The 18428-nt window shown below is 35.8% G+C and overlaps 1 protein-coding gene across 2 annotated transcripts in view; it reads left to right on the top strand.

Annotated features, from left to right (window-relative positions):
• BBS9 (Bardet-Biedl syndrome 9) overlaps positions 1 to 18428 on the top strand; it is a 273148-nt gene that overhangs the window by 120672 nt on the left and 134048 nt on the right. For both annotated transcript variants that reach the window (XM_048950758.1, XM_048950757.1), the window contains exons 20-21: positions 1058 to 1240; positions 16326 to 16548. In XM_048950758.1, coding sequence (XP_048806715.1) covers positions 1058 to 1240; positions 16326 to 16548 — 406 coding nt within the window. The remainder of the gene's footprint in view (positions 1 to 1057; positions 1241 to 16325; positions 16549 to 18428) is intronic.

Below are 18428 nucleotides of genomic sequence, written 5' to 3'. Positions count from 1 at the left end.
GAGAAGATAATCTGCACTGCACAAACCAAGGATTGTTTAGGCAACGTGAAGATCTTGGGGCATTCAAGAGAGAGATGTCATAAATTGTGCTCCCACCCTACAATAAACCTCTTAACTTTCTTTGGTACCTTTAGCTGAATTAAATCAGTGCAAGTACCATGGGGAATCTACTGTTGGCATATTGAAATGATGACAACTGCATATTGAAATCACTGTCATCTTCATTAGTGAGTGGTGAAAAATGTCTAAACGTTTCAAGAAAGAAGGGATTTTTGACAATGCTTTTCAGCAGCATCCGTTGTCACACAGTGGTGTGAGTGCTCATCTACAATGAGAAGTTATTTCTGAAATGAGTAGGATGTAGTAGCTTTTCTACTTACAACCCCCACTTTGTGCCGAAGTACTGAGTTATCTTACCATCTTACAAGAAATGAATCTGCCATGTTACTGTATTTTATAAAATAATTTCAAAATCTGCGTGGCAGTTATGTTAAATCAGTATTGCTGTCGTAAACAGGATTCATACTGTTTACATTTTGGCATAAATGCAGAGACAACTAGTGCGAAACACAGACCTGGGAGTTAATAAAGTAACAGATGTCTGTTGTGTTCATGTGGAAATAATTATATATTGCATTCTTAATGGAATAAAATCAACATATTGTTTTTGATTAATACAGTAGGCTTCCTGGTCATACAGGGATTAGCATCATGTGTGGTATAAACCTGAAAGTTAGTTTATCATGTATTATGTGGTGTGGTGGGGGTCAGTTTCAGAAATGCCTCAAGAATACACACTAAACAGAATCCTTTCGACATTGACTGTAGTGCTAGATAGATTAATTGTATTGCCATATGGACTTGAAATTACCTTGGGTATACAAAGGAAAAATCTAGATAAATGATAATTCATTTAATAGCCTGTGGTTTGTGTTTATGGAAAACAGAATTCCTCAGGACCTTCTAAAGGAAAATAAGAGTGTGCCAAATGTAATTTCAGTGTTGAGTGTTCACGGATGGTAAAATTATACTTAACAGAAGTTTGTAATTATTGCAGGTAATAGCTCTAGCAGATGCAGCAGAAGAAAATCAAGCCAACATGTTCCAGGCATTCACGAAGTTGAAAAGTGCCACCCATCTTGTGATTTTGCTGATTGGCCTATGGCAGAAACTCAACGCTGATCAAGTTGCTATTATGGAAGCTACATTTTTGCCACTTGCAGAAGATACACAAGAGCTGGTAAGAATCTAAGAATCTGTAAAAATTACATGAAAAATGCCAATTTAAAGGAATTTCTCTGTGTTCTTTTTTGAGGATTGTTTTGGGGTGGGTTTTTTTTTTTTTTTTTTAAGTGTTTAAGTAGGATTCAGATGCAAACTACATCATTTCACAGAGAAGCTGTAGTAGTAGAACAGTTCATGAAAAAATAACAGTTAATTCCTACTTAACAAATCCTTTCTATTAAGACAGCTAGGACTACCTGCCATAACAACTCTGGCTTGCGTTAGTGCTAACAATTAGATGGAAGCTAACAGAATAGTCCTAATTTTTTAAAGATTAATACGAATGCTATGTGCTATACGTGCACATCTGTGTACTTGCACACATACATCCATACAATCATAGAATTCTTAGGAGGGGGCTTTTTATCTGGTCATCTGGTCCAACTACTGTGCAATGAACCAGAGCTCCCACAGCTAGATTAGATTGCCCAGAGCCTAGTCCAGCCTGGCCTTGAATGTCTCCCAGGATGAGGCATCCATCACATCTCTAGGCAGCCTGTTCCAGTGCCTCAGCACCCTCATTGTAATAGACTTTTTCCTTATATCCAACCTAAATCTCCCCTCTAAGTTTGCAACCACTTCCTCTTGTCCTATCATCATAGACCATGCTAAAGAGTCTATCCTCTTCTTTTTTGTAAGCTCCACTTTAGATACTGATTCCAGTATAACAACTATAATGAATAAGCATGTACAACAGTCACATGATGCATTCAGTCTCATAATTAATCATTGGCCATACTTTGTCCTTAGTGTTTTTCTGCTGGCTCATATAATGGACAAAATTTATCCAAAGAAATTACCATGCCTAGATAACTTGCTTATGTTCTTACCATAGATTGTTTGACGTCATGTAGATACTTTGCTAATGCTCCTCTGACATAAGTATGACTTTGTGAGATTATGTAAAAAAATTTGGAGAATTTTCTGTATTAAAAAAAATACTCTTCTTTGATATAAGGTCCCCAGCTAAATTATACTGCTTTAGTGGAAATAAGAAATATTCAAAGCTCTTAAGAACTAAAGATTAATATTCAGCGAGTTTTAAATCCAGCCATCCACTGGATTCTAGGATAAAGTACTTAAGCTGTACTTAAGCTTAGAAGATCTATTAATACACCTCTTAACAGTTTCTTTTAGGTACCCCAAATTTGAAGTATATGCATAACTGTCTTTCACAGACAAATATACGAAAAAATAAAAATTCTCTTAGTACACTCTAATTTTAGTTTTATTGCTCTGCAAAGAACTTTTGCAATATGTGGTGAATTCAGACTTCAGTACATACCCAGAATACTTAGAATGGTTTGTGGCTATTTTAGAAAGTTTGTGCTGTATTCCAAGTGGGCTACAAGTGGTCTACAATTTCAGCTGGGAAAAAAAAAAGTGTGTTTTGGCATTTTACATGATATTGACCCATACGAGACAAAAAGAAACAGTTTTAATGAGATTTGCTTCGGATTTTGGGCTCTTTTAAACTTGAAAATTATGCTGCACAACTGAGAGGTGTATGTACTCATATGAATGGGATTGAAAGATGGTTCACACGAGTCTCATAAAAGCCCAAACAACCACTTTTTGCATGGCTCTCTTTTATTTTGCCATCGAAGATCACATTGTGTTTGACACATTTTGGTAAATCGTGGGGAAATCTTTTGCATATCTATAATATAAGTGCATATAATATATAATATAAGATACCAGCTCGATATGTCTCAATGTCATTTTAATATAGTGGTTCACAAGAACCCACGTTGAAGCTGTAGGACCCCACATAAATACTGTGAAGGTGTTCATCCCTTAGAGCAGCCAGGATGAAAAATGTAAACCATGCAGTAACTGGAGGTGGAAATTGACATGGAACCTTTACAAAGTATTGAAACACTTTGCCATATTGAAGTTGTTACGGAACCGCCGAACTCTGAATGTAATTTAAGGAGAAGTTAAGTTAGGCAAGGCAGGGAAAGGGGGAAATCTTATGGCATAAAAATGGTTTTTATGGACAGAAGCTCCTAGCTGGCGTTCCCGTTTCCTTGCAAGCAGTTGAGTGGAACTGTAATGAAAGAAAGTACTCTAAAGGACTTTATTCACTCAAACAATTCTGCACGATGGCTTGTTGTATTTTTATTTGGAGGAATGTCTTAGAAGGTAGTTTGGGTGCAGTGTAGCTTTCCAGAGTATTTTCTGCTTTGTGAACATTAAATTATGAAAGTGTTGTTTTTTTTTTTTTAAATAAAAGGGAAATGTTTAGAATATACTGTTACTGTAAAAAGAAATGCTTCTCTGACCATAACATCAACATTATTCTCATACATACCATTCCATTTAGAACAGATTGCATCTTGTTTTCTTGACCTTGCAGTCACTCCAGTCTGATATTTAGCAAATAGAAAAGAGATGTTTTGAGTTCCCATTGTCAACAGTTTTTTTAATATAAATTATGTCTGCTACTACAAATGCTTAAGAAAATGTAAAATGGTGTTTTCTTGTTTACAAAGATAAAGCAACAGTAATACTACAAGTTTTCAAAATGAGGTACTCAAAATGAAGTCAGGCTTTTCCTTTGTATTTTAATGATGTGATCAGTAGGCTTCTGATATACCTCTGATTTTTTCCATTCTGTTGTGTTTTCTAACAATTTAATGCATATTCTAGGAATACCTGATTTTAGGCATGATATATTTTATTTCCTGGAGTAAATTTCTAATTTCTAATTAAGCATTTCTTAAATTAAGCTGACTGAAAGGATTTCTCTTGTTTAGTACTGGAAATCTGTGGGCATCCACTGTTTTTAGTGATTCTTTCATGAATATCACAGGGTCTGGGAAGCAAAACATTAGAACTTGCATGAGATCTCTCAGATCTCTGCTTTTGTCCAGTGTGTTAAATAAGGAGCTGTTCTGTCAAGGAACTTATGTGTAGATTTGTTCCAATGTACTTTTTTTTTTAAACTATTGCAGTAGTCCACATTCAAAATGTAGAAATATATATTGCCAGTATTTCTGATCATGGTGTTGCAGTTCCATGCAAACTGTACTTTAAATAGTGTATCTGCTTAGAATCCTGGGTTGGCTTCATCAGCTGTCAAAATGTCTGACAGAATATGGCAGAGTTGTTTTAGTGACAGAAGAACCCGTGACCAACGTAAGAATATTGATTGTTTATCAGAGGTTTTATTATGCATATAAAGCTGTTCTGTAATATTCAGGAATTAACTTAAAACAGGCAGTGGCAGCAATTTGAATTACTAAAAAACCTGAAAATATCAAGGAACATTTTAAGGGTTGTTTTTCAGTCATTTTGCTAAGCTGAGTCATCTGAATGAAACTTGAAAAATGCTGAGTTTGTGATAGATTGATAGTATGTTAACAGCAGAAAATCCTTTTGGGAAGGCAGAGAATTCATCCAAGCTAATTTAGAGGGTTGAAGGGTTCACATCACACATGGTAGCTTTGGTGGAATGACTGCAAGGTGTTTGGATTGACTGATTACTCAGTTGTCTGATCATTCAGCTATTAATACTTTCTTTTTGTTTAACGTACTCCAAGTGGAATACATTTCTGTTGATATTAATGTTACAATTTGAGGATTGATGGAGTGCCCTCAACAGTATAGCCATCATTGGTAACTTCACTCAAGAATAAATGTTTTCATAGTTCTCTTGATGTTACCAAATAATGCCAGAAATGCTTTTCATTTCTCAGAATCATCCCTTTGTAGTACCATTCATTATACTGTAGCTAATAATAGCTGTAAATTGGCTTTGAGGAAGCGTGCTTTAATCTGCTTTTATTTACATTTGATATCATAGCAACCAAGTAAATGTCTGTATTCTATCTTAACTTCTTATTAAGCTGTAATTTGGAAAGAAAAAATAAATGCCTGTAAGTAAAATGCATCTATTTATATGACTCTGTGATCTAGTTTAATAAACTGAAATTAAGGACTATAAATTTACTTGTATAGTGTTGATTGATAAAGTAGAAAAATAAACTTTAGCCAATGATGAAAAAGAAAAGCATGAGCAGAAAAGCACAAAGTGCCTTGAAGGAGTCATAGGAGTTAGGATCAAAATCATCTCTGATTTCTTTAAGAAGATGTTCTGAATGTAAACCACCAGAAAAAGATCAGTAATTTGGAAAAGCTGGGTAGTCTGCTAGGCTTTATGCATGATAGCAAAGGGATTTCATTGTAGACTTCTTGAATAACAGAAAATTTCAGTTTGGAGAAAGAAGAATCCTTTACTGACTGAGAATTCCTAAGATTAAAGATAAGGTTAATTCCGTAATTCCAGGAGGTCTGATTCTGTCAAGACTAGCAGTATCCAACTCGTTCTTATTTGTTTATTTTTTTCCATTAATATTTATAACTGCTGGGACTTTGAGCCAGTAATTACATCTTTGAGAAGAATAATTTTCCTGAACCCTAATTCTTAGAATTTCTAATAAGTTGTCACTTCTCAATAATTCTGTAATTAGAGTATAGACCAAGATAGGTCTTAGTATGGTAAAATACATCTGCAATCAATTCTTATATATCTTATTTTCTATACTTTTTCTGTCTTTTCTAATTACTTTTGAAATGCAAAGCTCCAACTATGGAACAGACAAATATTTTAAAATAGGCTGGGGTATTTTAATTACGTTGCTTGCAGTGAGTTAGCACCAATTGTATTGCTTGCAATGAGCTAGTACAAATTGTCACTTGATACTTTGTAAATGAACAAAAAACCCCAAACTCAACCAACCAAACCAGAATAAAAAACAGCAACAACAAAGCCACTACGTGATGGACAGTGACAACTAGTAATTTGGAAGTATATTTCCATGTAATTGTATCAAGATCCCTTGTTTGCCTTGAACAGACACATTGATAGCAGATACCCTTTTTCCTCCTGCTCTTCTGTCCAGAAACAGAATGAATGATACAGCAAGAAATATGTAGTTTTTGTGGGAAGGGCTTGTGGTATTTCTTTCCTTGCTTTCCAGCTGGTAATAATAATTTACATTAAACTCTGCCTATCTATCACTTAAAAAACAAACAAACAAAAAATATTAATGGGCAAGTGTTTTCCTTTCGAAAGCAAAGCCATTTAATGGTATCATTCAGAAAGGCATCTAGGCATCCAAGTCTATCAAAGGTTGGGAAAAAAGGCTAGTGGGTTTTAAATGCAAAATTGACAAAATAAATTGAAGGAATGTCGAGATTTTTCTTGCTAAACATAATCATTTCCATAACAAGAAAGTCATCCTCTATCTGAAGCATAGTTTTGGCTTAGGACACCATAAGTGAGGGGAAGAAGGTGGTGTAGGAATGAGATTCACACTCTTCCTTGGCAGGGAAGGTCCTGTATGAGGGATAGAGGCTAAAACGGTTCTTGTGGTGCCTGAAGCCTGTCAGTGTCTTTTGCTCAGGTATGTGCATGCGACCAGCTAGAGAACAAGAGAAATAAAAGCATGGCTCATATTCCAACCTTCTTCGTTTTCGTGTATTCATATAGGAGTTCACCAGAATGCTGAGAAGACCAGCCTGTTTTACTAATGTCAAAGGGACAGGGCTGCAGAAGAAACAATTAGACTTAGGGTTCTAAAACCAGTGAGGCAGTGCGAATTTGATGGGTAACCATTTTTACTTTGCTTTTATTTGTGGTCCCTTAAAAGCAGGGTTTCAAATTGATTGATTACCTGTGAATTTTGTGATGTTGAGAAACAAAAGATCAAATATCTGTGGTAAATAATTTGGGAGAAGGAGGGAATTTGAGTATTGATGTCATCTCACCACTTCTTTATGCACTATCATAGTTCCTCTAATTTTTGGCGAGTCGTTCTCTTCCTGCAGTTAATTTTGCTCAGTGAGAAAAATGTGTTTTGGCAAACAGCAACTCATTTTCCATTGCAGGCAATGTATGCTATTGAATGATGATTTTCATTTGTAGCTGAATTACAGCAGTGAATGATACGGATAGAACAGGAAAGTGCAAATATTTTTTGGCCTTGGAAAGAAAGTCTTAGTATGTCCAATTGAATCTCCTTGTGTATCAAATGGTAAAAAAATGCATTTTTGATTCATCCAATCTGAAAGGACTCTCAAAAGGAGGTAAGGCCAGTTGTGTTTTCAAAATCTTGCTTTGCCAACTTCCAGATTTTGTAAGAATGGAACGTAAACGTTTGATTTTTGAAATCTGTTTTTAAAAGGTTTCCTTCTGGTAAGTGCACTGTTTGGAAAAAAAAAAAAATCAATGGCATAAAAATGTATTTAAAGAATTGTGCAGAAACAGGTTATTGTATGCATTATGAATTATAAAATTTTAAGGACAGAAAGAATCATTGCATTCGTGTCTTATTTAATTGTGTTTCCTTGTATCAAGCTCAGAACAAACATTAAGGCTTGGTGTAAACCTTACATTAGAAAGAATCTGGCATATCTATTAGATAAACAGTTGGTTTTGAGAATTAATTTTACCTAACTTGAGGTATCAACTTCTTTTTTCTGCCAGTATTAGATTGATAATGAAGTTAATCTTCAGTGGGCTATCTCTGTTGCAAGCAGAAGCTTACTCAGCTATCTTGCTGTAAATTAGTTAAGGCAGAAGTGTGATCTGCTGTGATTATTTTGCCTCCAGAATGCATATTCTCTAGGATAACTAGGATATCATACAAAATACTGCAGCTGTTCCAAGAGATGTATCCTTTGTGTGATAGATAAGCTTTTGTTATCAGGCATCTTTCTCTATGCAATATTGTGATGGGGGGCTCTAAGCTCTCTTTATTCAGGAGGTTATCTGTCTAGCTCAAGTACAAAAAGATGCTAAAATATTTCACTGTAGTAGTAACTACTGAATGCATGTTACATACCAGGAGTTCAGGTCAGTTATTATCTAAACTGCTTAATGACAAGAGTGATGCATCACTGTGATTATAGCAGTGCTGCTCTCCAAAAGGACTTAGAGCTAGATATATATGATCAGTAACTCTTTCTTTCAGGTTCTTTCTTTTAAATAAGCTGATTGTCATGGGAGAATTTGAAAAACTTGATAAACTAACTGAAAGATCTGCAGGCTCTTGCTATGGAATGAAAAGTATTGTACTACTGTTTTAAAAAATATAGCAATTTTATGTTACTGTCTGAATTTAAAGAAAAAAAAAAAAAAAGAAAAAAAGCCAGCAGTGTATCATAGCATTTTCTGAGAAAATAAAATGGGGATGCTTCCAATAATCCTATGAAGATCTAGATTTACATTCAACATATGACTTAATTGTATTCATCTGAATCCATTTCCCTCAGAGATCAGTCTCAACAGTGTTAAATGTTTCCAGGAGGATTTACCAAGACCCAGTCACCAAACCATCCGCAAGGATGTCGCAGATGTAAAAACAAAACATGTTGAGATGCAGGTGTGTTGACGTTTAGCAATAACAAAGCAATAATAGAGCAAGAGTAACAAAGCCCAATTTGTCTTTCCTCCATCAAGAATTACTTTGCTAAACCCCACTGAACATACAGACTCCACTTACGGCACTCACTGCTGGATGTGTATCATCCTTCAGGAAGGTGCGTGACTTCTGTTGTGCGTGTGTTCCTGCAGACAGCTGGCAGCATCTGCAAAACCCAAACAGCACCTTGGTTTAGCTAGCTAACTGGTGAAAAGTTTGTAAGGAAAGGAAAGATTAAGCGTTAGATGATTTCAGTTAAAAAGCAAAATAGCTTGCTCCTGAAGTGGGCTACAGAGACAACCAGTCCATTCAGTCAGAATGCATTCAAGAGTTTGTTTAGTCAGTTCCCAGAAGAGGACCGATGGTTGTGAGGAGTCAAGTTCCAAAAGAAGATTGAGATAACAAAAAGAATCCCTGATAACCAAAAAACCACCACCAAAACAAAACGAGAAAACCCTGACACTTAAAAATTCAGGATTAAGGGACACCACACTACAAATGTTCTTCTTAAGCATTCAATGGTTTTGGAATCTATTTAAGCTTGAGCCGGTTGCCTGGATTTTCATCAGTACATCAGAATTCTACCAGTCTGCAGGATTTTACAATTTTCCCACTTTTTAGTTATTCCAGTGGTGATTTTTTTTTTGTATTGCTGAGTGTTATTTTTTCTTTGTTTGCTTATTTATTTCACTAATTGGCATTTTTAATGCACAGTGTTGAAGAAAACCTAATTATGAGAATAATTATTTAACCAGGTTATGTGCATCTTAAAGAACACGTTGTCTCATGAAACTCTGTGTTCAAACCTAATACATTGATGCTTCAGTATCATGCAAATGTTGCATGCTCTTTTCAGGGCTATTCAAGAAACAAATAGATACATTAGAACTGTAGGATATGCTTAAGGAATATGAGATAGGATGACTGATAGCATAGCAAATTCTTAGCAAATATTGCTCATGGCTTGCGTCACAGAGTACCAGTTCAATAGCCTTGGGTTGGTGGTTTGCCAAGTTTGTATGTATAACAATAAGATAACTTTTTAAATCACTGTGAAATCAAAGTGTTGAGAGACATGCCTAGTGTTTCTTATGGTTGTAGAGCTGTTGTGTTAGGTATGGAAGCTTGGGTTTTTGATTCAGGTAAGCATAAATGCTATGGCTTTCTTTCAGTAAGCTGAGTTTCCAAGTATTGTAGCATTTCTGAGAGCTGATGAAATCATTATTGTGGCTAAAATCAAGAAATAAGCCAGGCAAGTTCCTGTGTTAACAGCTGCAAGAATTCCCATCATTTGACTTGCAATAGTTTTGCATATTTTTGCAGTATGTTTTAAATTGCATTTGCATTCTTTCAATACTGTATTGGCTATCGGTGTAGGATAAATATGTAGGCAGTCTGAAAATGACTGTTGCCTTAGGAATAATAACATGAATAGCTATAAAGTCTTCCAAGGTAAAGTCAGGCTTTTTGAGAGAGAGACTCCTCAAAATACAGAATCAAATGTCTGTCTGGCTCATGAGCTCAATTTAGGAGGTTCTTGTTCAAATTTGCCTGTTGTGCCATTAGAATGATTTATTTACACCAAAGACAGATTAACTTCCAGCTTTCTCAGTTTTCGTGGTCTCTGAGTTCTGTTAGTTCCATAAAGCAGTTGTTCTCAAACTAATCTCCCAACAGACACATTTCTCCCCCTTTCCAAGTTGCTATCCCCATTCTTTCCCTTGAATGTCCTCAGCCCTACAATATTTGAGTTCTTCTCTTTCTTCTTACATCCCCATCTTTGCTCTTCATAGCGCACTGTGTTTCCCCACCCAGACATCCTGTCCAGGTTATTTCAAGATTGAAGAAGTTTTTTCCTGCATACTACTATGACTTGTCTTGATCTATTCTTCTTACAATTATGCTGTAGCTTCCTTCCACGTTTTCTGTGGAGGGTTTTGGGTGAATATGACTTGACATTACACTTATGAAGAGATTTGGCAGCAAGCACCACTGTAAACAGATTTTTAGGTAGGAGAAACAGGTATGAAAATAACCACTTCAGAAAAAAAACTGCCATAGCAGCTTTGCATTATAAGCAAGCACTTTTTGAGAAGTTGCTACTCTTCTGCATTACCTTCTGTAAGGAAGTCTCTGTAGATAGAGCTTTAGGTAAAAAAGTCTTTCTTGAAGGTCTTTAACTGGAGTAAAAGATGCAACAAAGATTCCAGTAACTTTCAGTCTTATCGATGTATTTGATTTAATAAGCAGACTTTCAAGACACAACATTCCACAGTCAAGCATGGGAGAAATGATCTTTGATTTTGAAAACTCCCCCATGAAAAGTCTTGTGGCATTTAGATAATTTTTCTTTTGCAAGCTAAATCATTAAATCATTAACTTCATTACTTATCAAACCTGCTATGTATAATCACCTAGTCATATAATCATATATGTAGACTGGTATTTACACAGCCAGTGTATGTTGATTATTGTTTTGTTTTCATATGAGGAAGAAGTTTCCATCAGGCTGACTTTGAGCAGTAAAATAGTTACCTACACTGAGTATTTTATACTTGTACTAAGCTTCACAAAATGAACTAACGTTTGCACTTAAAGGAACCCCTTGTTCATCTCTTACAACTAGAAAAGTACCTGAAGAATAGTAGCTTGGTAAAACCAAATTAACTATGTTAAAATAAAGGAGAAGTCATCGGGGTTGTTTATATTGGGGTTAATTATGAACCTTAATGATTTTTTTGGGGAGAGGGGTTGTGTAATGATGCAATGTGACAAACGAGTTATTTTCTAACTTTACAGCATAAAACTTCACTTGTTCAGTTTTTCTGCTTTGGTCTATATGCAAGTCTAGAGCTAGTGTTTAAAGTCTTTGTAGGATTTAAGCTTTGGTGCATTGCGAGAAATTATTTATGCCAATTTCAGAATAGTCAAGGAAATGAAATGTTGTACCATATAAAATCTAAGCATTTGTTTTCAACACACCCCAAGGCTCCTTTCTCTCTTATGGTTGCAGCTTTTTTTTTTAATTTATTTTTTGCTCACATATGTGTGTCCTATTTCAGGTCTGAAAACAAATCTGTGTATTATTCACATTTTTTACAGGCTTTCAATACTGGGAAAAATCTGGCTTAAAGGGACTTCTTGGATAAAAAATCTTTCTGTACCTATACAATCCCAATGTAATGATGATTATTATCTTCACAGAACAGGGATTTAACAAAATGTACTTATCGGGTTGTTTCCATAACTAGTTGTTTCTACAACTGATTGCTTTAATCTGGTCCAGGTAAAACTTTGTGAATATAACTAGCGTTGTTGTTTCAGAAGGTGTGGTAATCTAAAGAAAGTGTGGGTTTATCCACTCTTCAGATGTTCAAGATGGTCCTGTAGACTTTAGATGCAACTCTGATTTCACTGCCCAGTGTCGTACACTGGTTAGTCAAATTAATTTATATCTGGAGATACTATTGGCTAAATAAGGCTTAACTTGGCTGCTTCACTGCTCATAATATCAGTGGTTCGCATGTCAAAACCTTCAGAGTGTATCAGAAAAGATTTTAATCAAGTCTGATGTTTCACAGAGTGATGAAAAGTAGGCAAAAAACTGAGAATTTACTAAGTGTTGCTTAAAATTTGGTTAGAGTTTGTGAAATTGTATTTTAAAGAAATGATTTTATTTATTTATAGTATATGAGGTAAAATTTGTGTAAAGCATCTACATTTTGTTTTGTTTCAGAGTGATCTGATAGAATGTACAATATTATAACCCATTTGAGTTCCTCACGTATTTGCTTTGTATAGTCTGTAAAGGAATCAGCTCACACTTGTGAGGGAAAACATGGAGCAAAACTGCTGTATATGCCAGAAATTATTATGTGCTGATCACAGCAGGGACAATTAGATTCTTTTTTCTTTTTTCTTTTTTCTTTTTTTTTTTTTTTTTTTTCCAAGTAAAATCACTACATTGATATTAGAAAAATCGATTTTCTCTTTAATTTTTTTTAAACTTGGGCATATGTTTTAAATGGAAGCTCACTGCTGTAAACTTCAGCTGAATAGGGTTTTGGCTGGACTTCGAATAAGTTGCAACGTAGCTTAATCAGTACTTCGTAGAGTCCCAGATGGCTTGGGTGTAGAAGGGAGCTTAAAGATCATCTAATTCCAACCCCCCTGCTTTAGGCAGGGTTGCCTCTCACTGCATCAGACTGTTGGGAGCTCCATTCAAACTGGCCTTGTGGATGCCACGTATCTGGAGATGCTTGCCTTCTCTGGACAACCTATTCTGGCACCTCACCACTCTCTAAGTAGCAGTGAGGTCTCCCTGCAGCCTTCTCTTCTCTTCTCTAGGCTGAACAAGCCCAGCTCTCTCAGCCTGTCTTCGTATGAGAAGTAATGGAAGGAACGAAGAGCACAATAGCACTGTTCCATTGTTACACATTCCATAACACTGTAACATTTATTCCATGGAAATAAATAGGAGACATTACTTCGGGCACATCATATGCACATTTGGTCTTCAGATTCATTTCTACAAAGGAAAACAATAGTGTGTAATGCAAAATATCAAGCTAATCCTTTGTCAGTTAAAAGAAGTTGAAATATTGAATGAAGTAATTCTCATATCTGTTTCAGATGACACAATGTGAAGAATTTACGTGATTTAAGATCCCTTTCTGAGAATACTGGTTCAGTGCTGTTGTGGCAGTTATGGCAATGTTTGCTGGTCATAGGAAGATGAATCAGTAGTACTATACTACTGAAGCTGTTCCTTCAGACCTCAAATGCACAGAATGTTAAGCAAAAGCCACTAGTGAATATTAAAACTCTGACTATAGAATCACTCTTCAGTGTGTTACAGACTAGACCACCTGTACTTTCAAACATCTTTTTTCCTTTTTAACACATAAGTGTTGAAATTTTCTTGTTGCTTCAGTTCTCCCTGTTTTTGCACCGAGAATTCTGTCATGCAGTCTTGAAGCCATTAATTCTTAGTTGGATAGTCACTTCAACAAAATTTCTGTTGAGCTTGTTTTTCGTGTAGATACCACTCTTGTGTATTCTTTTACTAATCACAAAGGCTGCTTTGAAATTGAATGGACTTAATAGGCCAAACAGTCTTTAAATTGGAGGAGATAGTTTTATTGTCTGCTGAAAAAATAGTTTTACATGGAAATTACATGCAAGAATGAGGGATGGAAAATGTTAAGGCTACGATACAAGGTGAAACATACCTGTGGGAGCCAGGGACAGAATACCAGCCACTTTTAATTTCCTGATTTCCATTAGTTTGTATTTCAATCTCCTTATTTAAATGCTCCTTTTACATGCTTTTTTTTTTGTAATTTATTGGAGAAATATTATTGGCCAGTTTCTAAGCAACTGTATGCTGACATTAGTTAACCATGTCCTTCTTTCACTTTTTGTGAAACTCAAGATTCTTGGGTTTATGTTGTCTTACTTTTCATGGTTTGTCGTATAATTAGGAGAACCTGGCTTGACTGCTTTTGATGCTTTGTACATATTAAGTTTCATTGCCCAGTATGTGGGAATGTAGATGGCATTTACCAGCTCATTAAGCTCTTTAAATTGACAGATGAATGGATTATTTCCTGCCACCACCACAGGTTGGTCAGTAGATTACACTCTGATGGACTCTTTCTAGAATATTTGAAAAATGTTCAGCTATCACAGCACTGACTGACTGGCATTATTATTCTAATTTGCATTCTTTGGGGGTGAAAATTTTCTGATTAGACAACAGCTTAATGTTGGTACTGTTTTCAAGTCAGGAAAGGCAAATGTTAAAAAACAAAAACCAAAAAACCTCTAGTTGATCCAGTTCCTCTTCAAAATGTTAACCTTTAATACAAATATAGCATATTTTCAGGGCCCGGTTTGTGAAGACTAGTGCGTGTTTTGACCAGTTATATGAAGTACATATAACTGTTTAGTCTCACCAATGTACTTGACAGCATCTAAGAATCTGTTCTTGATCTGTTCTTAGGAACCAACAAGTTCAGGAGGGATGGCTTTTGCTTCTTTGAGTCTCAGTGTTAGTATCTTCCCCTCCACAAAAACCATGTGAATCTGAGAAAAGAAACTCACTTATTTAACAGTGTTAAATTAAAAAATTAAAGTTAAAAGAGTCCACTTATTTAACAGTGGACTCTCACAAGTGTTGGTTCCATTGTTCTCTAGCAGACTAGACATTGCGCTCATGTACTCACAGAATTTTGTTACAGAGGTGATTTTGCTGTTCAAGCTGATCATTTCCACTCAAGAATAACGCAGCATGAGAAAGAACTGGACTAGATGGCCTTCAGAGGTCCCTTCCAGCTCTGAGGATTCTATGAACTAGAAGACTGTGGTTCAGTTGACTACAACTGGATACTAAAGCAGCTGTTTTTTTTTTCTACCTGAGTAATTACCACCAGAAGAGCTGCCTTGGTGTTGATTTCTGTTAGTTTAGAAGGCAGATTCTGTTGGTTGGTTCCAGACTGTTGCCTCAAGTCTTGTTAAGTCTATAAAGGTTCTAGTCAAAATAAGTCCTACCTAGTAAAGACTGTTGTGAGAGTTGATGCTAATGCTGTGACAAATGAGTACTACTTCCTTATGCATGCACGTATGCGCAGCACATATATGAAACTTGCTTGTAAGTAGCTGAATACTGAGAGAGATCATGAGAAATTATCATGAAATTAGCAGGCTACAAAGTCTTATCTATTGGTGGCTAACACCATTCAAACTCTATAAGATTGTAATGAAAAATGAGTCAACTATGTGACTGACTTGGAAGACATTCCAAATTAATCATGAGGTCTCAATATTAAATATAGTTTAAGATTACAGAATGCATCAAGAGATGATTCTACACCAAACACTATATAAATGAAATAATGTGTAAATTATGAGACATTTAATAGCTTTGTAACAAATAATAAGACTTTTGCCATCCAGAATTCTTACTCAGAGGAATGTCTTTGGTTTGTGTTACTGAAAGCCATACTAGAGAGCACAAACTTGATGCTAATTTGTAAAGGTGCTCCTCAAAGTGCCTTGTGGGAAAGAAACTTAGATCTTTTACTGGGTGCTGTCTGTGTGAGTAAGTGCTTTATTTATTTTATCTTATATCAAATATCACACATCTTTCATCTGATATATAAAAAGCATTATATTTGTATTTATATATTAATGTGTATATGTATTATGTGTACATATTATGTGTATGATGTGTACATATGTATATATGTACTTATATATTAATTCTGATGTCTATGAATTCTAGGTGTTGCATTCAGGAACTTCTGGTTGTCCACTGTTTTAATACAACTGCTGAATTTAACCATTATCTGCCTCAAACTGTCCATGTATTATTATTTAAATTTATTTATCTCTGTATAATATTAGAAATATTTTCCCCCCTTCTGGCTTGCTGGGGAATTTTTCACCTGTACAAGCTGATGGCTATGACTTTTGTGAATCTCCAAATTGTATTTTACATATCAGTATTATTTGAAAATTCTGAATCCTTCTTTTGTAACTTTGTGTTTAAGATGCTCTGTCATATTATATGTCACCTAATTTATTTTTATTTCCTGTTCCTGAACCTAGGGTTGGGAAGAAACCGTGGATTCTGCCATTTCTTTCTTGCTAAGGACTTGCTTGTCAAAGAGCTCTAAGGAACAAGCCCTGTCTCTCAGCAGCCAGTTAAGCATGCCCAAAGATACTAGCAGACTTAAGAAGAATATCAGCCTGTTCTGTGATAGACTGGCAAAAGGTGGTCGCCTTTCTTTAAGCACCGAAACAGCCACTCAACAAGCCACTTTTGTGCCAGGTGAGACACAAACTTTATGTTCATAATTTAGAGCATGTATTTGTATATAAAAAAATTAAAAGCGATGAATACTTGATTATGCTTGGAGCTTAATTTTTGCTGGTTGTGGAAACCAAACACTGGTTGTGTTGCAAGCTAACAGAATGAGCTAGGTAAAACTTTGATTTAAGATTATATTATTATCCCAGTTTGACCACTTATAACTTCCTAGAGCACATTCATGTTATGGAGCAAATGTACCCCATATGGTTGTTTTGGTACTCCAAAAACTTTATCAGTTTTTTATTTTTAAACTTTTCAATTGAATGAACATGTGCATTTCTAACGTATGTGATGGAAAAGTGAGGATTGAGAAACTCCATTTTCTTGATAAATCCTATTTTTTTGATTGAGAATTTTAGTAGTATCACAAAATTTGTGATGTGCATATGTCAAATACAAAATAGTCAGTGTAACAATGTGCAAGTTTTGGAAGTGGCAGTTGGGTAGATGATTTATGAAGTTAAAGATCAAACTTACCTTGATTTATATTTCTCAATTAGAAGAGGAATTTAGAGATTTCAGTATTGCACAATGTTAAAAATGAAAATCTTGGAGTAACATTTTAAACAAAAATGTTATTTGTGTCCATTTTTTAAAGCTATTACTTTTAGTTAACACCAGGAGCAAAATTACTTTTGATCTAGTTTTTAGTAGATTCTGAAAGATAGCGTCTTCTGTTAGGCTGCAAGACTTTTCTACCTGCCTCTTTTCTCTTAATGAACACCAGATACTCCTCCTGACTATGCTGCACGGTATTGTTCCAGCTTCCAGCTCTGTGTTTAGCTAGGAAGCTCATTCAGCTTCATAATCTCCTAAAGCACTTGATGTCACTATGTTCTTTGGCCTCAATGACCTCTTTCACCTACAGTAGTGATTGTCCCATTCTACTCTGCCCTTGGGAGGCCCCTTGTCAGGTTCTACATTTACTGCATGGTGCCCATAGAACACAAAAGGTGTGAACTGCTGGAGTGGGTCCAGAGGAGGACCAAGAGAAAGACCAGAGGGCTTGGAGCACCTCTGCTATGAAAAAGGCTGAGGGAGTTGGGCTTGTTTAGTCTGGAGAAGATCTCATTACAACCTTCCAATGTTTAGAGGGAGATTATAGGTAAGATGGAGGTCAACTTTTGTATGTGCAGGCTAGGGGGAATGGTTTTAAACTAAAAGAGGGGAGGTTTAGGCTAGATGTTAGGAGGAAATTTTTTACTCATAGCATGGAAAGGCACATTAACAGGTTGCTTGGGGAAGCTGTAGTTGCCTCATAGAGGCATTCAAGGCCAGGTTGGATGGGACCCCGGACAGTCTAATCTAGTGGGTGGCAGCCCTGTCATGGCAGTGGGTTGGAACTTGATCTTTAAGCTTCCTTCCAAACCAAGCCATTGTATATTACAAGTCAGTAACATGATCCTCTGAAAGTAAAACTCTGGCTTTGGGACGTAGTTATATATGATTCCTCTTTGTGAGGAAGATTTGGTTGAAAAGACTGAGAATCATGATTTAAGAGAAACACAGATGAGTAGAATTCAGGGAAGAGCATAACAATTGTAATTAGTTGAAGGTGTTTTTTTTTTTTTTAATTATCTCTATTTAGAGGAATAGGAAAGGTCGAAGAGGGGCACAATAGCTTTCCAGTATGCAAAATGTTCTTCTAAGCACTGTCAACTTCGTACAAGTTGATCAGAATGATTGGCTGAATGTGATCATAGGTAACTGCAAGACACATCAGACTGCATCATACACTGTGTTGCCTTTGGCAATAAATAGACATCTGAATGAGGGGAAGGGTGAGGGTCTTGGGGAATGGTGCCAACCCACATGTAAGTCAAAGCCAAGTGATTTTG

Source organism: Lagopus muta, chromosome 7 (genome assembly GCF_023343835.1).
Source record: "Lagopus muta isolate bLagMut1 chromosome 7, bLagMut1 primary, whole genome shotgun sequence".
In the NCBI taxonomy this organism is placed as follows: domain Eukaryota; kingdom Metazoa; phylum Chordata; class Aves; order Galliformes; family Phasianidae; genus Lagopus; species Lagopus muta.
This window is presented reverse-complemented; position numbering and strand designations above follow the sequence as displayed.